This window comes from Canis aureus, chromosome 3 (genome assembly GCF_053574225.1).
Source record: "Canis aureus isolate CA01 chromosome 3, VMU_Caureus_v.1.0, whole genome shotgun sequence".
Lineage (NCBI taxonomy): Eukaryota > Metazoa > Chordata > Mammalia > Carnivora > Canidae > Canis > Canis aureus.
This window is the reverse complement of record NC_135613.1, coordinates 59,553,218-59,575,398: the sequence shown is the minus strand read 5'-3', so window position 1 is coordinate 59,575,398 and position 22,181 is coordinate 59,553,218. Positions and strand designations below refer to the sequence as shown.

At 38.4% G+C, this 22,181-nt stretch overlaps 2 protein-coding genes across 12 annotated transcripts in view; one reads left to right on the top strand and one right to left on the bottom strand.

Annotated features, from left to right (window-relative positions):
- Positions 1 to 22,181, top strand: part of ANGPTL5 (angiopoietin like 5) — a 136,760-nt gene that overhangs the window by 63,860 nt on the left and 50,719 nt on the right. The gene's annotated exons all lie outside the window — the stretch shown is intronic.
- Positions 1 to 22,181, bottom strand: part of CEP126 (centrosomal protein 126) — a 102,448-nt gene that overhangs the window by 48,502 nt on the left and 31,765 nt on the right. For all 11 annotated transcript variants that reach the window (XR_013376691.1, XR_013376690.1, XM_077893217.1 and 8 more), the window contains exons 3-4: positions 6,265 to 6,410; positions 856 to 967 (exon numbers count right to left, since the gene is read on the bottom strand). Coding sequence is in view for 9 of the 11 variants with exons in the window: in XM_077893217.1 (XP_077749343.1) it covers positions 856 to 967; positions 6,265 to 6,410 (258 nt within the window). In the remaining 2 variants the exon portion in view is untranslated. The remainder of the gene's footprint in view (positions 1 to 855; positions 968 to 6,264; positions 6,411 to 22,181) is intronic.

The window sequence follows — 22,181 nt, the reverse complement described above, 5'->3', positions numbered from 1 at the left end:
CCATGAGGTCTTTCCCAAACTCTAATGAAGACTGAGAAAATGAATTTAATTGTTCTTAGCTCTGATCAAGAGAACTATTGGCCACACATAGTCTAAAAATGGAGGTACTTTAGGAAATAACCTTATGTACAAGTAAAATATGAATATTATTAATGTCTGAATTTTAAGTATATTTATGTAAATAAATGTTATATGTCATTATCATTGCTCATTTGGTACTATTCTATACTTTCTAAAGCATTATTTCACTTTTCTTCTAGATTATACACTAGGAATTGTATTTTACAATATTATACTTCCTTATGATGCCTTATCTACCTACGGCTATGCATGTTGTAGCTTCAATAAACATTTGTAATAAGTAAATGGAAAGTGTAAGATGTCACAGGGCACTCTGGTTGATCCATTCTACTGCTCCTTGATAATTCACTTAAGCTACCCTGGAGAGGAACCAGGAGACATTAGCTTTTTCAAGACATCCAAGAAAGATTTTTTCCATGAGGAAAAATCTATTTCTACCATAAAGTTACTCCTTTTATCTAAACTTACATCATGACAATTCAGCACAATTTTTTCCTCTCAGTAAAGATAAATAATGAACATCAATATTTTAAAATGGTTTTAATGATAGTTTCCATAGAAAATTATTTAACATAGGCAGCACTGTAATGCCAAAGACAATAAATTGGAATCTTGTCTTATTCTTGAAGCAATTTATATTCTACTCTACCTCAAATTAATCTATGAAAATAGCAAATTCTAAACAAAGATGAGGAGTAACTGGTGAAAAAGCCTTAGAAAGCTACTGAATTATCTTATGTTAATAATTACATCTTATAATAGTAAATTACTTACCTCCAATTTATTGTTGGTCTGTGGGAAGGGGGAAAGTTTACTTCTGGTTGTAAGTAGGATTCCTGAATTTGCTTGAGGGCTTCTTCCAAGGGAGGAACTGGTTTTTGAAAAACTAAGGCAATAATAAAGAAAAATGGTACAGAATCACCTCATCTTCAATGACCTCTGTTTATATAATTGGCCAATAATAAAAGACTACCTTAAAACTTTTATAAAAATAAAATAATTTTTAGAATAGTATAAATATTTTAAATTTAGACATCTAATTCCCCAAAGAGAAACTATTATCTCAAAATTCACATTGCCAATTTTAAGAATATTTATCTGGGAGATAATGTCCAGGCTCTTCATTCTGGCATGCAAACCTCACTGTCTTTGATCTCATGATGCCATAAATTTCTGACAAAATTAATATTCTTTTTAAAAAAGATTTCTTTATTTGGGAGAGAGAGAAAGCAAGAGTGCACTAGTGGGGGGAGCAGCAGGAGGAGGGAGAGAGAATCCCAACCAGACTCCCTCAGAGCGTGGAGCCTGACAGGGGCTCGATGTCCCTGAGATCAAGACCTGAGCTGAAATCAAGAGTCAGATGCTCCACCTACTGAGGCACCCAGGGGCCCCAAAGTTGATTAATATTCTTATTAAGAAAAGGGGAAAGTATAAAAATACCAACTAACATTTCTTGAGCACTTACTGTTATAGACATTGTTTTTAAGCATGTTGTATTAGCTAATTTGCTCCTCATTATGGCCTATGAGACCGATGCTATTTGAGCCTCTACTCTGCGATGTGGGAAACTGGGGCATAGAGAAATTACTTGTTCATGGTCATAGATTCTGTGGCCACTCGTCTACATACTTCACAGCACAACGTCTAACCCAATCCTGTTTCCCACATGTGCCTACTTTCCCGAAGCCTTCCACCATGCCTTCCGTACTCAGCATGCCCTACTTCTCCTACTTCTTGTGGCACTCTTCTCACCTTCCTGTTTGACTTGAAACACAGCTGTCTTCTAAGGATATTGCTTCTGTTGCAACCTGCTTAAATGGAGGCAATATTTTATTAACCTTCACCACTTGTTGTCTATCAAACAGAGCCTAAGCACTAACTTTAACACTAACTCAGGTCAACGAAAACCTGAAATTGAAGAGACAGATGCACCCGTATGCTCATCCCAGCATTATCTATAGCAGCCAAGAAATAGAAGCAGCCCCTGTCCATTGACAAATGAATGGACAGTGAAGTGGTGCACATATAATGGAATATCACTCAGCTATAAAGAAGAAAGATCTTGCCATTGGAGGCAATGTGATGGACCTATGGGCATTACGCTAAGTGAAATAAGTCAGATAGAAGGACAGATACTATATGATGTCAGTCCTATGTGGACTCTAAGAAACAAAACATATGAACAAACAAAACAAAATGAACAGACTCATAGAGAGAGGAAACATACTGTTACCTGAGGGGCTGATGAGCTGTGAAATAGGTGGAGGGGATTAAGAGGTATGGACCTCAGGCAGAAGTTAAGTCAGTCCTGGGGCTGTGATGTACAGCACAGCCCAAGTGGTCAGTGATACTTTATCTTCTCTATGTGCTGACAGACAGAAGCAGACTCACTGTGGGATCATTTAGTAATGTACAGAAATGCCACGTCATGAACATGTACACCTGAAGCTGACAGTCTATCATATGTTTTACAACCACCCATTGCTGTTTGGTCTGCTAGTATCTCCTGCCTCTCCTTCCCTGCTGCTGCTAGAGGAAGCCTGAGCTTCTGGAGAACTTTCTATGTGTGAGAGCTGCATTACCTCAGCCACCCACGACCTCCCTCCCTCCAGTCCTACTCTGCTATTCTCACTCCCAACAGTGCTCTGATCTCCCCGAGACCCCCTACCTGTTGCCCTTCTCTGGAGGAAGGGGGAGAGCCAACTATCATGCTTCCCTGCTGAGCTTCAGGTAACACTCAGAATTTGGGAATAAGTAAATAGTAGTCTCTCAGAGCTTTGTTCTTGCTCTTCATTCATAGTAGTGAATTTTCTTAGAATAGTAAGTTGATATTTTGTATGGGTAAGATATTCATACTCAGAAGTTAAAAAATACATATGATACAAATTTGAAGTCTTGCTTTCCTTGGTCACTTGTATATTCTTTCACTGTGTCTTTATGCAAATATAAGCAAATATAAATATATATTCTAATTTCCCCCTTTTCTTACCAGAAGGCAGAATATTATGTATTATGATCTGGATAATTTTTTTATGCTTAACATTATATCCTGATGTCAGGGATAGACACAGGTTTTAGGAGAACATAGGGCTTATACAATTTGTGAGACTTCACTAAGAAAAATAATGCAAAATTACTGATGTAAAGTTAGGTGTACAGCTCCTGAAACTCAAGCCTCATAAGCTTCATGATAAATCTACTTGTGCTGAAGAACATCCCGTATCAGTCCACAAAGAGTTTCTCCATTATGTTTCTAATAGTTGTATAATATTCCATTACATGAATGTGTCGTTTTTGCTAAGACTCTTGGGGGAAATAACTCCCATGAGTGGTGACTCCTTCTCTGAGGCACTGGACATAATGATCTACATCCTCTGTCCTAAAACTACCTTCTCTTTTGCCTTCTTATACATTATTTTCTTTGTTTGCTTTTGTTTCTCATTGTGCGTTCTTGAGAACTACTCCGCAAATCCTGAGTCTTTCTTGCTCTCCCCACAGTGAACACTACTAGTGTGTTAGGATTCTATTAGGCCCTACCTGCAGTCCATGTTCTATATCCTGTGGTTTAGCTTATCTTTCCCACAGCTTCATTTATTATCTATATACCACTCCTTTTTTTAAAATTATTTATTTATACATGACAGACAGACACAGAGAGAGAGAGAGGCAGAGACACAGGCAGAGGGAGAAGCAGGCTCCACGCAGGGAACCCAACGTGGGACTTGATCCCCGGTCTCCAGGATCACACCCTGGGCGGAAGGTGGCGCTAAACCACTGAGCCACCCAGGCTGCCCATTTTTTGTTGTTTTTAAAGATTTTTTAATTTATTCATTTAAGAGAGATAGAGAGAGCATGAGCAGGGGCAGAGGGAGAAGCAGACTCCCCACTGAGCAGGGAGCCCAGGGTGGGGCTCGATCCCAGCACCTGGGATCACAACCTGAGCTGAAGGCATACACTTCACAGACAGAGCTTCCCAGGCACCCCTGTAATTACAGTAGAGGCCCCCAAGCTTCCCACCTAGTATTCATTTTCCCTTTCTTCCTTGGCAACAGACCCCATGTTGAATAGTTAGGGCAGCAATACAGCCTTATTATTAAATATATTTCTTTTTTCAGTCTCCTTTGCTCAAAGAGTAGCTAATTATATGTAAGTAGACATAAGAAGTTGGATACTTCTAGGAAAATAATTTAAAAGGAGCTCAGAGGTACAACCTTTTGTCCTTTACAATTCTTCCTTATTTTTGCCTGCAACAGTGGCATGATGGCTTGAGCCCCAGCAGCTACAATGTGACCACAAGGATGAAGATATAAATCACAAACTAAGGATAGTTGAGCTGAGAGACAGAAGGCATTTGAGTTCCCAGTGACATTAAATTAAACAGTCATCAAACCTGTAATGCCTACCTCAGGACTTCATATTATATGAGAGAAAATAAACCCGTATCATATTTATGCTATTGCTATTTTTAGGGGTGTTATGAGCTGTCTCATATTCTCCTTAATGTTATTAGCTTGCTTTTCAATTACAGTAGGATCTTTTACTGATACAGTAATAGATTGCTTTTCAGTCACATTTTGGATATAGATGAAACTCTAGCATGGTATGGCAAGCTCTCTGAACATGGGTTCTAGCTTATTTTCTTCTTCACTTTCCCCCATCTTATGCTTTAAGATGCACTAAAGTACATAATTTATTTGCAAAAGTTTTTTCTTCTTTGGGGACTTAAAATTTTTTTCTCTTTGTTTGGCAAAATGTTCATTCTTCAAGATTCAAATGAAGTCATGTTCCCAGGGACAATGTCCTTGCTGTACTGCATAGGGTTAGAACTCTTGTTTCTGAGCTCACACAGTACTTACACATTCTGTTACCACAGTGATTCTCAGGATATTTATTGACATTGTTCACATTACTCTCATCTCCAAAATAAGCTGTGAGATCTTCAACGGTAGAGTATGAGTACATTTCTCCGTATCTCAGCCTAGGGCTAGGTACAGCAGAGTACAACATTTGTTTGCTGAACATAAAGGCTCTGCCTGTCCTTCTCTTTTTTCTTTTTTTAGAGAGAGAGTGTATGCGTATGAGTAGGGCGGGGGGCGCAGAGGTGAGGGGTTAGGAAGAGGGAGAGGGAGAGGGAGAGAAAGATTCTTAAGCAGACTCCACACTCAGTACCCAGAGTCTGATGTGGAGCTCGATCTCATGATCCTGAGATCACGACCTAAGCTGAAATCAAGAGTCAGATGCTTAACTGACTGAGCTACCCAGGCTCCCCTGTCCTTTTCTTTTTGAATCTTTGACATTTTATAGTTAATTCTGTGTTGCTATTTAAGATATAAAAAAATGTAGATAAGGGGGATCCCTGGGTGGCGCAGTGGTTTGGCGCCTGCCTTTGGCCCAGGGCGCGATCCTGGAGACCCGGGATCGAATCCCACATCGGGCTCCCAGTGCATGGAGCCTGCTTCTCCCTCTCCCTGAGTCTCTGCCTCTCTCTCTCTCTCTCTCTGTGACTATCATAAATAAATAAAAATTTTAAAAAAATGTAGATATGGTACCAAAGAATCAATCGTAATTATATTTAAATTCTTAATTGATTCCAGGTCTTGGATTATTGAGTTATATAACTTTGTACACTTTTTTATTTTGTCCATCACTTAACTAAGAACTGGAACCAAAATGTGAATGAAATGTCAGAATGAATGTGACACTAATTTATTGAACCTAAATGTTAAATTTTCTTTTTATTACATCCATTTTAAAAAGACAGAACATTTTAAGCCAGTATGAAGTAGAATCAAACTTGTGAACTTTCAAAATTTACTCACAGAACCAACAAAATATTCTCCAAATTCAACCTAAATCAAATTACAGCTTTTCATTTGGTTAAAGTCTTATACTTTTTTAGTTTGAATTTACACTTTCTTTCTTAATTTATTGTTTTGGGGGTCCCTGGGTGGCTCAGCGGTTTAGCGCCTGCCTTTGGCCCAGGACGTGATCCTGGAGTCCCGGGATCAAGTCCCACATCAGGCTCCCTGCATGGAGCCTGCTTCTCCCTCTGCCTGTGTCTCTGCCTCTCTTTCTCTGTGTGTCTCTCATGAATAAATAAATAAAATATTTTTAAAAATTTATCATTTTATTGTCTACTCAAGTGAAACAGGCTAGAGGTTGTTGTTGCAGAGGTGAGAGTACCTGCCCTCCTCCGCTGTGAAAGGGGAATATGGGCACGCTGGAACTTTTCCGTGACTTCTTCAAACTTCTCTTTCCTTTGCTGAAGGATTTGCTCTCTGATTTGTTGTTCTCGTTCTTCTTGTTCTTTTCGTTTCTCTTCAAATGCTCTATATTTAATCACAAAGTAGATGTCTGAATTATGGAGTAAGTTTTCAAAATCTCAACAAAGAAAATAGTTTCAAACCAATGATTTATTATATAATGATGTTTGCCTGTTTCAAAACTCTACTTACTTAGAAACAACAAATTTTAGATTAAGAACAGCCCCTTAGCTAAAAATTTTAATGTCTTTTTGTTGAGAATTCCAGAATCTTATCCAGACCTTTTGCAATTAAGAGAAGGCTCTGTAATGAGGGTCTTTCTAGTTTCTGGCAGCCCTGCATGCACATTCCCACCTCCCAAAGCCTGCTGGGGAACAATTATTTACTAAACAGCTATACTATTTTCTGGAATGTGAAAAACTATTTCACTGGTGAAAGAAGCAGCCTTGGAAATTACAGAACAATCAAGATAACACTGTAGATTTTTCTTCTTCTATTAGAACAAAAGTTTAAAATTGGGGTATAGATCCTTTACCTCTTTGGTTAGGTTTATTCCTAGGTATCTTATGCTTTTGGGTGCAATTGTAAATGGGATTGACTCCTTAATTTCTCTTTCTTCAGTCTCATTGTTAGTGTATAGAAATGCCAAATTGGCTGTCATATTGAGTCTAAACTATGCTAAAAATCCATACAATTTACATAAAAAATTTGATTTCCACCTTCTCTTAAAAATATGCAAGATTTGTCAACCCTAGACTCCTATCCACACATGGCTACAAACACCTGTCCATAATCTTTATCAGTCCCTATTTTTCTTAACTTTCCTATTTCATTTATTTCTGATTACCTCGGGCGCTTGAGTTCATGTTAACTAGTTTCAACTGTTTAAAAAATTAATTTTGTGGAAAATATGTGTCTGTGTGTGTTTCAATAATTAGTTGCTGGACAATGAGAAGAACGAAGATTGAAGCTGGCAATGACTGGTTAAGAAACTGCTAAGTGGTTCTGCTCTTTGGAATGTATGGGGTTGAGAAGCAGTAAATAAGAACTCTTCATGATTTTCAGGGTCATGGGCTACTATTAACCATCATTCCAAAGACCTTCAGTGGCTGGAGCTTTATTCTTTTTTTTCTCTCTTTTTTAAATTTATTTTTTATTGGATTTCAATTTGCCAACATATAGCATAACACCCAGTGCTCATCCCGCCAAGTGCCCGTCTCAGTGCCCATCGCCCAGTAACCCCCACTCACTGCCCACACCTCCTTTTTCCACCACCCCTTGTTTATTTCCCAGAGTTAGGAGTCTCTCATGTTCTGTCTCCCTTTCTGATATGTCCCACTCATTTTTTCCCTTTTCCCCTTTATTCCCTTTCACTATTTTTTATATTCCCCATGAATGAGATCATATGTTTGTCCTTCTCCAATTGACTTATTTCACTCAGCATAATACCCTCCAGTTCCATCCACATCGAAGCAAATGGTGGATATTTGTTGTTTCTAATGGCTGAGTAATATTCCATTGTATACATAAACCACATCTTCTTTATCCATTCATCTTTCGATGGACAACGAGGCTCCTTCCACAGTTTGGCTATTGTGGACATTGCAGCTAGAAACATTGGGGTGCAGGTGTCCCGGCATTTCACTGCATCTGTATTTTTGGGGTAAATCCCCAACAGTGCAATTGCTGGGTCGTAGGGCAGGTATATTTTTAACTCTTTGAGGAACCTCCACACAGTTTTCCAGAGTGGCTGCACCAGTTCACATTCCCACCAACAGTGCAAAAGGGCTGCCCTTTCTCCACATCCTCTCCAACATTTGTTGTTTCCTGCCTTGTTAATTTTCCCCATTCTCACCGGTGTGAGGTGGTATCTCATTGTAGTTTTGATTTGTATATCCCTGATGGCCAGTGATGCGGAGCATTTTCTCAGGTGCTTGTTGGCCATGTCTATGTCTTCCTCTGGGAGATTTCTGTTCATGTCTTTTGCCCATTTCATGATTGGATTGTTTCTTGGGTGTTGAGTTTCATAAGTTCTTTATAGATCTTGGATACTAGTCCTTTATCTAATATATCATTTGCAAATATCTTCTCCCATTCTGTAGGTTGTCTTTTAGTTTTGTTGACTCTATCCTTTGCTGTCCCAATAGTTCATTTTTGCTTTGGTTTCTTTTGCCTTCGTGGATTATCTTGCAAGAAGTTACTGTGGCCGAGTTCAAAAAGGCTGTTGCCTGTGTTCTCCTCTAGGAATTTGATGGAATCTTGTCTCACATTTAGATCTTTCATCCATTTTGAGTTTATCTTTGTGTATGGTATAAGAGAATGGTCCAGTTTCATTCTTCTGCATCTGGATGTCCAACTTTCCCAGCACCATTTATTGAAGAGACTCTCTTTTCTCCAGTGGATAGTCTTTCCTCCTTTGTTGAATATTAGTTGACCATAAAGTTCAGGGTCCACTTCTGGATTCTCTATTCTGTTCCATTGATCTATGTGTCTGTTTTTGTGCCAGTACCACACTGTCTTGATTACCACAGCTCTGTAGTACATCCTGAAATCTGGCATTGTGATGCCCCCAGCTATGGTTTTCCTTTTTAATATTCCCCTGGCTATTCGAGGTCTTTTTCGATTCCACAAAAATGTTAAAATGATTTGTTCCAAATCTCTGAAGAAAGTCCATGGTATTTTGATAGGGATTGCATTAAACGTGTAAATTGCCCTGGGTAACATTGACATTTTCACAATATTAATTCTTCCAATCCATGAACATGGAATATTTTTCCATCTCCTGTGTCTTCCTCAATTTCTTTCAGAAGTGTTCTGTACTTTTTAGGGTAGATCCTTTACCTCCTTGGTTAGGGTTATTCCTAGGTATCTTATGCTTTTGGGTGCAATTGTAAATGGGATTGACTCCTTAATTTCTCTTTATTCAGTCTCATTGTTAGCGTAGAGAAATGCCTCTGACTTCTGGGCATTGATTTTGTATCCTGTCGCACTGCCGAATGGCTGTATGAGTTCTAGCAATCTTGGGGTGGAGTATTTTCAGTTTTCTACGTAGAGTATCATGTCTACTGCGAAGAGGGAGAGTTTGACTTTTTCTTTGCCAATTTTAATGCCTTTATTTCTTTTTGTGGTCTGATTGCTGAGGCTAGACTTCTAGTGTTATGTTGAATAGCAGTGGTGAGAGTGGACATCCCTGTCTTGTTCCTGATCTAGGGGAAAGACTCCCAGTGATCCCCATTGAGAATGATATTTGCTGTGGGCTTTTCGTAGATGGCTTTAAAGATGTTGAGGAATGTTCCCTCTATCCCTACACTCTGAAGAGTTTTGATCAGGAATGGATGCTGTATTTTGTCAAATGCTTTCTCTGCATCTATTGAGAGGATCATATGGTTCTTGTTTTTTCTCTTGCTGATATGATCAATCACATTGATTGCTTTATGAGTGTTGAACCAGCCTTGCATCCGGGGATAAATCCCACTTGGTCATGGTGAATAATCTTCTTAATGTATTGTTGGATCCTATTGGCTAGTATCTTGTTGAGAATTTTTGCATCCATGTTCATCAGGGCTATTGGTCTATAATTCCCTGTTTGGTGGGGTCTTTGTCTGGTTTTGGAATTAAGGTGATGCTGGCCTCATAGAATGAATTTGGAAGTACTCCATCTCTTTCTATCTTTCCAAACAGCTTTAGTAGAATAGGTATGGTTTCTTCTTTAAACGTTGGATAGAATTCCCCAGGGAAGCCATCTGGCCCTGGACTTTTGTGTCTTGGGAGTTTTTTGATGACTGCTTCAATTTCCTCCCTGGTTATTGGCCTGTTCAGGTTTTCTATTTCTTCCTGTTCCAGTTTTGGTAGTTTGTGGCTTTCCAGGAATGCGTCCATTTCTTCTAGATTGCCTAATTTATTGGCGTATAGCTGTTCATAATATGTTTTTAAAATCGTTTGTATTTCCTTGGTGTTGGTAGCGACCTCTCCTTTCTCATTCATGATTTTATTAATTTGAGTCTTCTCTCTCTTCTTTTTAATAAGGCTGGCTAATGGTTTATCTATTTTATTAATTCTTTCAAAGAACCAACTCCTGGTTTTGTTGATCTGTTCCACAGTTCTTCTGGTCTCGATTTCATTGAGTTCTTCTCGAATCTTAATTAACTCTCTTCTTCTGCTGGGTGTAGGATCTATCTGCTGTTTTTTCTCTAGCTCCTTTATGTAAGGTTAGGTTTTGTATTTGAGTTCTTTCCAGTTTTTGAATGGATGCTTGTATTGCGATGTATTTCCCCCTCAGGATTGCTTTTGCTGTATCCCAAAGATTTTGAACAGTTGTAATTTCATTCTCATTAGTTTCCATGAATCTTTTTAATTCTTCCTTAATTTCCTGGTTGACCTTTTCCTCTTTTAGCAGGATAGTCCTTAACCTCCACATGCTTGAAATCCTTCCAAACTTCTTCTTGTGATTTAGTTCTAATTTCAAAGCATTATGGTCTGAAAATATGCAGGGGACGATCCCAATCTTTTGGTATCGTTTAAGACCTGATTTGTGACCCAGTATGTGGTCTATTCTGGAGAAAGTTCCATGTGCACTTGAGAAGAATGTGTATTCAGTTGCATTTGGATGTAAGGTTCTGTAAATATCTGTGAGATCCATCTGGTCCAGTGTATCATTTAAAGCTCTTGTTTCTTTGGAGATGTTGTACTTAGAAGACCTGTTGATTGTAGAAAGTGCTATATTCAAGTCACCAAGTATAAGTGTATTATTATCTAAGTATATCTTAACTTTGGTTCTTAATTGATTGATATACTTTGGCAGCTCCCATATTTGGGGCATAAATATTGATGATTGTTAGGTCTTCTTGTTGGATAGATCCTTTAAGTATGATATACTGTCCCTCTTCATCTCTCACTAGTCTTTGGGATAAACTTTAATTTATCTGATATAAGGATGGCTACCTCTGCTTTCTTCTGAGGGCCATTTGAATGGTAAATGGTTCTCCAACCTTTTATTTTCAGGCTGTAGGTGTCCTTATGTCTAAAGTGAGTCTCTTGTAGACAGCAAATAGATGGGTCTTGCTTTTTTATCCAGTCTGACACGCTGCGCCTTTTGATGGGGTCATTAAGCCCATTCACGTTCAGAGTTACTATTGAAAGATATGAATTTAGTGTCATCATGATACCTATTCAGTCCCTGTCTTGTGGATTGTTCCCTTGGACTTCCTCTTTCTATTACAGAATCCTCCTTAATATTTCTTGGAGAACTGGTTTGGTGGTCACATACTCTTTCAGTTTCTGCCTATCTTGTAAGCTCTTTATCTTTCCTTCTATTCTGTATGAGAGCCTTGCTGGATAAAGTATGTTGGCTGCAGGTTCTTCTCATTTAGGACCCTGAATATATCCTGCCAGCCCTTTCTGGCCTGCCAGGTCTCCGTGGAGAGGTCTGCTGTTAATCTAATGTTTCTCCCCATAAAAGTTAGAGATTTTTGCTGCTTCAAAGATCTTCTCTTTATCTTTGGAATTTGCAAGCTTCACTATCAAATGTCGAGGTGTTGAATGGTTTTTATTGATTTTAGGGGGGGAATCTCTCTATTTCCTGGATCTGAATGCCTGTTTCCCTTCCCAGATTAGGAAAGTTTTCAGCTATGATTTCTTCAAATACGTATTCTGGACCTCTGTCCCTTTTGGCGCCCTTGGGAATCCCAATTAAACGTATATTTGTCCTTCTGAGGCTGTCATTTATTTCCCTTAACCTATCCTCATGATCTTTTGTCTTTTTCTTTTTTCCTCAGTTTCCTTCCTTGCCATCAACTTGTCTTCTATGTTACTCGTTCTTCTACCTCGTTAACCCTGGTCGTTAGGACCTCCAGTTTGGATTGCATCTCATTTAATTGATTTTTAATTTCTGCCTGATTAGATCTAAATTCTGCAGTCATGAAGTCTCTTGAATCCTTTATGCTTTTTTCTAGAGCCACCAGTGTTCTAGAAGTTGCAATTCAGTGCTCTGAAGTGGCTTTCTGACATTGAATTGTAATCCAAATTTTGTAACTGTGGGAGAGAGGACTGTTTCTGATTCTTTCTTTTGAGGTGATTTTTTCCTTCTAGTCATTTTGCTCAATGCAGAGTGGCCAAAAACAAGTTGCACAGGGAAAAGGAGAAAAAGAAGAGAAAAAAGAATTGAAAAAGAAAAAAAAAAAAAAGAAGAAAAAAAAGAAGAGAAAAAAAAGCAGGTGGATGCACACAGAAAACAAAAAACAAGGGGGAATATCCTCTCATTCTATATAGTGTAAATCCCTCGACTTCCCCTGAAACTTTCCAGTGCTGCTCAAAAAAAAATCAAAAACTTGATTTCCCCTGTCTGTCTAGTGGTCTTCTGGGGGAGGGGTCTGCTGTGCTGATTCTCAGTGTGTGCACCTGGGGGTGCTGCTCAGCCCCCTGCCTGGTGCAGGGCTCAGTGGGAGTTGTTTATCCTGTAGGCCACTGTGAGGGTCAGCGGGGGTTGTTTACCCTGTGAGGCCCCAGGAGGAACAACACCCTGGCAGAGGCCAGCTCTCCAGCCTGGAGTCAGCTCCCGCAGTAACTACCGCAGCTCCCAGTCCGCAGGTGCCTGGATGCTCCGGGGGTGGGGGCCGCTGGTCTGCACAGCTCGGGGCTGCCCCGTGGGAGGAGTGTCCTCGCTGCCCTGTGTCCTCCCAGGCTCCGCCTGTCCCGGGGGGAGCACCGGCTCCGGGGCCTGCGCCGCTGGAATCTGGAATGGCGCTCCTGGGGCCGCGCAGCCCCCTCCGCATGGAGCCGCTGCCGGAGCTGCTCCCGGGCCCTTTAGGGAGCCCGGCCGCGGGGTGTGGTGCGCTCTACCCGGGGCGCAGGTGTCTGTTAGTGCCCCTGGGAGCCTGAGGGCATCCCCGCCCCTCCTGGGCTCCTGTTACAACTCCTTGCGAGCGCCTTTCAGTAGGGGAAGATTGGTGAAGCTCGTGCTTCTCCAGGATGGGGCTTTCCAGTCCTGGGGACACTCGCCTTAGCCCGCTCCTCGCAGGGTCCCTCCCCCTTGGATGTTATTTTATTTTATTTTATATTTTATTTTATTTTATTTTATTTTATTTTATTTTATTTTATTTTATTATTTTATTTTATTTTATTTTATTTTATTTTATTATTTATTTTTTCCATCTTCCTACCTTGATAGAAGCGTGAACTCTTCTCACTGTAGCGTTCCAGCTGTTCTCTCTTTAAATCTCAGACCAAATTTGTAGGTTTTCAGGATGATTTGAAAGTTACCTAGGTAATTTGGTGGGGATAGGTGACTTGGGGACCCTACTCTTCTGCCATCTTGCCCCTCTCTGGCGCTTTATTCTCATCTAAATAACTCAGATTTAGGGAACTATAATTCTGTGAAGTAGGACAGATCATCAGATAGTCCTACCCCTGTGGTAGGTAGGAGATAGTGGTGTAGTGTCACAGATAGGCACCCCCAAACCATCTCCTTCAAGAGTCCCCCCAGGGCAAGACAAGGAAGCCTGCTTTCATCACTCAATTCAACTTAATACTGGAAGTCCTAGCCAGAGCAATTAGGCAAGAAGAGGAAATGCATCCAAAATGGAGAGAAAAAAGTAAAATTATCTCTGTTCACAGGTGACATAATATTATATGCAGAAAACTTTAAAGGTTCCACAAATACAGTTAGAAGTAATAAACGAATTTAGCAAAGTTGCAGGATACAAAAATCAATAGTCAAAAATCACTTGTGTTTCTATATACTGACAATTAAGAATCTGAGTAGGAAACTAAGAAAGCAATCTCATTGATAATAGCAACAAAAAGAATATAATGTTTAGGAATAAACTTAACCAAGGAGGTGAAAGGCTTGGACACCAAAAATACAAAACATTGCTTAATTTTTTTAAAAACACACACAAATAAAAAGTCATTCTGTGTTCATGAATTAGGTTTTAAAAAAATCCATCTTAAAATTCATATGAAATCTCAAGTGACCTCCAAATAGCCAAAACTTTCTTGAAAAAGAACAAAGGTGGAGATCTCATACAATAAAGACAAACATATCAATGGAGTAGATTAGAGAGCCTAGAGATAAACCCTCAAGTAGTTGAATGATTTTCCACAAGGGTGCCAAAACCACTTAATGAGGAAGCAACAGTATTTTCAACAAACGATGTTGGGGAAACTGGAAATCCATATGCAAAAGAATGAAGTTGGACCCCTATCTTACTTACAGCATATGCAAAAATTAACTCAAGATAGATCAAATATTTAGACATAAGAGATAAAACTATGAAACTCAGAGAAATACATAGGGAAAAAGCTTTATTGGATTTGGCAATGATTTCTTGGATGTGATGCCAAAAGCATAGTCAATAATAGAAAAAATTAATTGGACTGAATCAAAATTAAGAGGATTTATACATCAAAGAACACTATCAAAAATGAAAGGGCAACTGAGGGAATGGAAAAATATATTTGCAAATCATATATATAAGCAACTGACACAGGAATATATTTAAAAACTCCCACATTTGGACAACAAAAATAATCTGCTTAAACAATGGGCAAAGGACTTGAACAGATATTTCGCCAAAGAAGATATACAAATATCAACAAGAGCTTGAAAAGACGCTCAACTTCACTAATCATTAGGAAAATGCAAATCAAAACTGCAACGAGATACCACTTCACACTTAGTAGGATGGCCATTATAAAAACAACAAAAACTACTTATGAGGATATGAAGAAACTACTTATGAGGATATGAAGAAACTCAAATCCTTATATATTGGTGGGAAGGCAAATAGCCAGTTGTTGTAAAAAGGGTTTGGTGATTTCTCCAAAAATTACTTAGCATTATCATGTGATCTGGCAATTCCACTTCTAGGAATATACCCCAAAGAAGTCAAAGCAGAGGTTCAAACAAATGTTTGTATACTTATGTTCCTAACAACGTTGTCCACAAGAGCCAAAAGGTGGAAACAACTTTAGTGTCCCTTGACAGATGAATAAACAAAATGTGGCATACATATAGAATAAAGAGGAAGGAAACTCTGACGTATGCTACAACATGGATGAACCTTGAATACATTTTGCTAAGTGAAATTAGCCAATCACAAAGGGACAAATATTGTCTTATTCCACAATCATATTACCTAGACTAGTCAAATTCATGGAGATAGAAAGTACTAAGGTGGCTGTCAGGGGCTGGGGAGTTAAGTGTTTAATGGATATGGAATTTCATTTGGGAAGATGAGGGTGATGGATGACAATGTGAATGTACTTGGTGCCACAATCACATACTTAGAAATGGTAAATTTTGTGTTATGTATGTTTTATCACCATAAAACTTAGACATGGTAAATTTTGTGTTATGTATGTTTTATCACTATAAAAAATAAAGAATGCCCCCAGATTTTTGACCCTGGGTGTGTTTCCTCAGCCTTATATAACGTACAAACCAAGTGTAGCTCTAAGTTCCTTTATCCCATCAGATTGAACCCCTGAGCCCGATAGTCAGACATAATTTATCAGCATTGTCCACTAGAAATAAAATGTAAGCTACAAATGTAATTTTAAATTTTCTAGTAGCCACATTAAAAAACACCAGTAGATATTTCAATATTTTTTACCTTATATCAAAAATATTTCAAAATGTATCAATATAAAATTATTATAACATTTTATATCCTTTTTGTACTAAGTGTATTTTCATAACTCAGTTTGGATTAGTCACATTTTATAAGGGCTCAGTGGACACAAGAAACTAGTGTCTACTTTCAAAGCCAAGAATCTCTGCTGGTAGGCAGTGTGGTTTTGTGAAGAAGGGAAGGCTTGTATGGAGAGGCAAAGACTTGAAGACAAGGAAACCAGGTTAAAAACTAAGAAGGTCTTTAAAGGGATTCATGTAACTTCATGGTTTTCGCTTAGGTTATAGGAAAACATATATAGTTGTCACTTAATTTTAAACAATTTTTCTGTTTTTAAATAGAGTTTTCTTTAATTCAGTATCTTTCAACCCAGGATATTTCCTCTTCACCAAGAGTGCTGGGAACTTCTGGAGGAGTTCTGATTGTCACAATAATTACGGTGGGCTACCAGATTTCAGCTCCCCTGGACCAGGGATGCCAAGTGTTACAGAATGCATGGGGCATTTCTATCCAAGAAAGAATTATTCTATCCCAAATCCCAAAGGTTCATCCACTCGGCTCTTGGCAATAGCCTCGTGTGGTGGAGTCCTGGAGAACAGTGGACCAGAAGGCATTTAGACTTCTGCTTCCACACATGCAGATGATCAAGGGGATGAATCCCAAAGTTCTTGCCAATAATTAGAGGCAAGCCCCAACAGAACGGGGTGGAGGGGGGGATGGCTAGGGTTAGTTGGTGTGGAGGAATAACACTGTGTGAATAGTTAGAGCGGGAAATAAGATAAAAACTGACTTCCCTACTCCTGCCCTTGGTTCCCACTAGATTAGAGGAAGCTAGCCTTTGAGGCAGGAAGAAGATAAAAGCTCAAGCTGCACATGAATCTTAAGACACCTAAGTTGCACATAACTGGAGAATTGGGAGTTGGGAAAAGAAAAATAAAATATATGGCAGACCATTCATTTAATGTAGCCTTTGAAAAGAGAAAACACAGAGGCAACTAAACGGAAGCATGAACTGAACATTCCACTTTCCGTGAGGTGGAGGGGGCTGAGGTGCACTCGGCAAAAGCTGATAGAGTCAATGGAACAAGCTCTGAATTCAGATGCTCTTACTTGACATTAGGACAGCAGTGTCCAGGACACCAATACATGATTCCCTCCTATGGTAGCTCATGTCCAAAGACAGTCGCAATGAACCATGATTATACAGTCCTCTCTGCTTTAATCAGCCTGGTCCTGTGACTCTCTTCTAATCAATAGAATTTTATAGAAGATGCTAGATTCAAAACTCTGCAGCTTCCAACTTGATCTTTTAGCATGATTGCACTAGGAAAAGACAGACCTATGTAAGAAGTCTGACAACCTTGAGATCACCACACTGGTAAGTCCAAGCCAGCTAAAGGGAGATGGAGCATGCCTCCAACTGTTCCAGTCACCTGGGCCCAAGCACAGAAATGTGACCAGAGGCCATCGTGGAGGCCCAGCTCAGCAGGACCTTCAGATGACACTGCTTACAGCAGAAATCTCAGTGCAGCAGCATCAGACTTCCAAGTGAGAAGCGACCACCTGAGCCAGGGAACACACAGAACTGTCATACATCATTGTTTGAAGTCACTAAATTTTAGGGTGGTTTGTTATAAAGCAGTAAATAACCAGAATAATAACTTCAAACCAATTTTTCCCCAGTTAACATTTATTTAGAGGGGATGAGGACAAATCTTTACCTCTCATGTTTGAGGATGCAGCAAATCATTGTATAAAACTATTACATCTTTTTTTTTTTTTTAAATAGAGTCTGTTTCAGTTTTTTTTTTTTAATTTTTGTATTTTTTTTCTAAAGTACCATTTCACTGGTAGTAAGAACTACTGGCATTTATCTAGTTAGATAAGAAGGAAATCTTAGCTGATATGTACTACTGATTTATTTTTAGTGATGTCTCTGGGATACTTAACAGATTCTCCCTGGCCCGGGAGAATGTTTTCTTTGATGGCTGATATGGAGCTAACTCTAGACAAAATTATATACCTATGAGTTTGCTTGAGAAATCCATGGCTGCCTAAATGCTTAAGGGAATTTGGTAAATAGTGATTATGTAAACCTACCTCTAACTCAGGTATGTGTAGTTGTTCAGTTGTATCTTTTATCCGAGTCATCAAATTAAGACACTTAACATTTACATGGTGTAACAGACACACATATACAAAAAGAAGCAGAGGTTATTTGTTGTTTATTATCTCAGAACAGGCAAAATGAATGAATAACCATCCCATGGGTATTGTAAAGATAAGAGATCCTGAAAAGATTCCAGAGAGGAAGGAATAACAATAAAAAATTTGTTACACATTATCTATTATTATTATTATATGAGAGATAAAATGTAAATGATTTCACAATGGTTTTATCTTAGAAAATGTAAAATAGTCAATGTGTGAGGACTTGTTACAGTTTGAGCATTTAAAAGTGAAAAACATAGAAAATTATTTTAAAAAAGAACCAAACGCAAATTTTGCAATTGAAAAGTATAAAATCTGAAATAAAAATTTTACTAGTAGGTGAACAGCAGATTGGGGATACCATAAACGAATCTGTAAACTTGAGGACAGAGTCACAGAAATTATCTAACCTGAGAACAGAACAAAAAAGATGGAGAAAGATACATAATAGCTTTAGTGACCTGGCGGTAACTGAATAAGTGGTCATTGCTATGTGTAAGTGTACAGTATATGTGTAATTGTAGTCCCAGGAATAAAAGAAAAAGAGTGAGGCAGAAAACTATGGCCTAAATTTTCCCAAAATTGGTGAAAAAATATTAAAATTACAGATGAGAGCAGCTTACTGAACTACTAAGATAAATATCAATAACACAGACAGCGGCAGATTTTAGTCACATTGCTGGAAACAAAGAATAAAAATAACATCTTCAAAGTCGTCACAGAAAAAATACTGTACGTGGGAGCGCTGCACCACCAATGACTACTAACTTCTCCTGAGAGGCATGGAGGTCAGCAGGCGGTAGAGCGGCATTTCAAGAGTGCTAAAGAAAATGGCTGTTAACTCAGAATTCTATATTCAGTGCAACTATCTTCCAAAAACAAAAGGGAAATACATTTATACTCAGATAAACCAAGACTGAGAGTGTTTATGGACAGAAGTCTTGCCATGTAGGAAGGGCCACAAGTGAGTTCTTCTGGCTAAAGGGAGATGAGCCCAGATGGAAAGAGAGACCTAGAGACAGCAGCAAACAACAGCACAAACAACAGATATGTGGGTGAATCGAAAAGAGGATGTTCTTCTCTTTGTCTCATTGGTAAAGAGATACCTGAAGGTTTAATACAGAAATTACAACACTATCGTGAACTTTATCCCCAGCAGATATAAAGGACGTCAGCATAGCAGTAGGAGAGGCAGAATTACAAAGTTGACGGATCCTTATATTTATGTGAAATGGTCCAATTATAACTCTAAATAGTTAGGAATGAATATTGTAATCTCTAAAATAGCCACTTAAAAAAAGTAAAATTGAAAAATCTTTTTGACTAACTAAAAAGGGAGTCAGGAAAGGAGGAAAAAAACAAGAGGAAGGATATATGGAATTGATTGAAAACAAAGAGTTAAAAAAAAGAAAACAAAGAGTTAATGATAGATCCACATCAAACTGTTTTAAGAATGATTACTAAACATGCCATTTGCTTTTGGGAGATAGTTCTCTATAAATACTTCATATTTAGGTATAGCCCAAGTCTTCTGAATGAAGGCATTCACAGGCAAGTTAAAAGTGTTTGTATAAAGAGACATTCCAGGATAGTAAAGCTTAGAGAGCTCTCTCATCCTGGAGACTGCGTGGGGGGTGGGGGGGGGAGGGGAAGATAAAGATCTCTCTCCTTTCCTTCTCCAGAGAGCACTTACATTCCAGGGTGAAGATAAGGTCTCTTTTTCTCTGGAGAGGAGGATGGGCAGCAGCCATGTGTAAGGTCAGAGTTCTCACATTTTATGGTTCTCACTCTGTGTAGAAACCATCTGGCCCTCATTGCATTGTCCTCTGGGGACATGAGATATTTCCATGACAATACACAGCCTTTGTCTTTGAATGAGGGGGTTTATTTTCTTTCAGCCTGCCACAGCATAGATGAAATCAAGGTAAGCTAAAATCATTAGCTTGCATGTAGGTCAGAATCTCAGATCCTTTCCAGCTCTTCAGTTTCTGATTTAGCACTTGCCAGACTGAATACCCAAAGTAAGATCCAAGAAGATTTCCATAAACACAGACAGGTTGAAAGCAAAAAGATGGGATGCTGGGAGACATCTGACCAAATTAATATCAGACACAGGAGGCTTTAAGACAAGGAGTGTTACTAGAGATGAAAACAACATTTCATAATGATAGAAGGATCAATTCATCAAGAAGACACAAAATCATAAGTATGAATACACCTAGTAAGAGATCTTCAAAATATATGAAGCAAACACAGAACTAAAGGGAGAAACTGATGAATACACAATTATGGTTGCATACTGTAACAAGTCTCTTGATAATTGATAGAACAATCAGATAAAAAAATATCAGTAAGAGTATATATTTGAACAACACTATCAACTACCTTGACCTTGTTGATATTTATAGAACTATTTATATCCAACAATTGCAATATACATTCTTTTTAAGTATAACTTAAGAAATCTTATATTGGGCCATAAGACAAATGTCAATGAATTTGGTAAGATTTAAACCTTACATAATATGTTCTCTCATCAAAAGAAATTTAAAACAGAAATCAATTATGATATTTAGAAAAGCTCAATAACTGGAAATTAAAAAAAAAACATACTTCTAAATAAGCTACAGGTTAAAAATCAAAAGGGAAGTAGCAAAGCAAAATGAAAATGCAGCATATCAAATTTATTGAGGGCAGTTATTGAGAGGGAAATTTATAACCTTAAATGCCCATAGTGGAAATGGAGAGAAGTTTAAAATCAATGAGGGATGCCTGGGTGGCTCAGCAGTTGGGCACCTGCCTTTAGCTCAGATCGTGATCCTGGATCCTGGATCCAGGATCGAGTCCCCCATCAGGCTTCCTGCAAGGAGACTGTTTCTCCCTCTGCCTATGTCTCTGCCTCTCTCAGTCTGTTTCTCTCATGAATAAATAAATAAGTCTTTAAAAAAAATAATAAAATCAATGATTTTAGCTCCCATCTTAAGCTGGAAGATGTGCCAACTTATTCTAAAGTAAGAAGAAGGGACATCTGGGTGGTGCAGTCAGTTAAGTATCTGTCTTCAGCTCAAGTCATGATCTTGGGGTCCTGGGATCAAGCCTTGCATCGGGCTCCCTGCTCAGTGGGCAGTCTGCTTCTGCTTTTTCCTCTCCCTCTGTGTGCTTGCTCCCCCACTCTCTATCTCAAATAAATAAATAAATCTTAAAAAAAAATAAAGTAAGAAGAAAGGAATAGGGAGATATAGTAACTGGGTGATGGGCCTTAAGGATGGCATGTGACGTGATGAGCACTGAGTGTTATACTATATACTGGCCAACTGAATTTAAATTAAAAAATTTAAAAAAAGAAGAAAGGATTAAAAAAGAAAAACTAATGAAATAGTAAACTAAAAAATAGAGACCACACAGACTAAAGCTGTGTATGAAAATTTTAGTAAAACTGATAAGCTCCTACCAAGAATGATGAAAAAAAAAAAAAAAGAGCAATGAAGAAAAAAAGGCAAACAAAAATAATCATGTTCATGAATCAAAGACAGGATATCACTATAAATACCGTAGACAGTAAAAGAATAATATGAACAACTTTATGCTAATGAATTCAACAACTTAGATTAAAATGGACCAATTTCTTAAAGGAATCAATTTACCAAGTTGACAAAGAAAAACATGAAAAACTCTAAAAACTCCGGTATCATTACCAAATGAGAGTTACCCCTGGAAGGCAAGGTTGACTTGACATTTCAAAATTAATCAGTGAAATTAACCACATTGATCAAATAAAGAATAGGTATAATATTCAATGCATGTTCATGATAAGAACTCTCAGCAAACTAGGAATGAGAGGAAACTTCCTCAATCTGATAAAGGGCATTACCCAAATCTGTAGCTAGCAGCATAGTTAACAGTAAAATAGTTAAATACTTCCCTCCAAAGAGATAGAAATCAAAAAAATCACTCCTATTGCTTCTATGTACCATTACACTGGAGCTCCTGGAAAGTT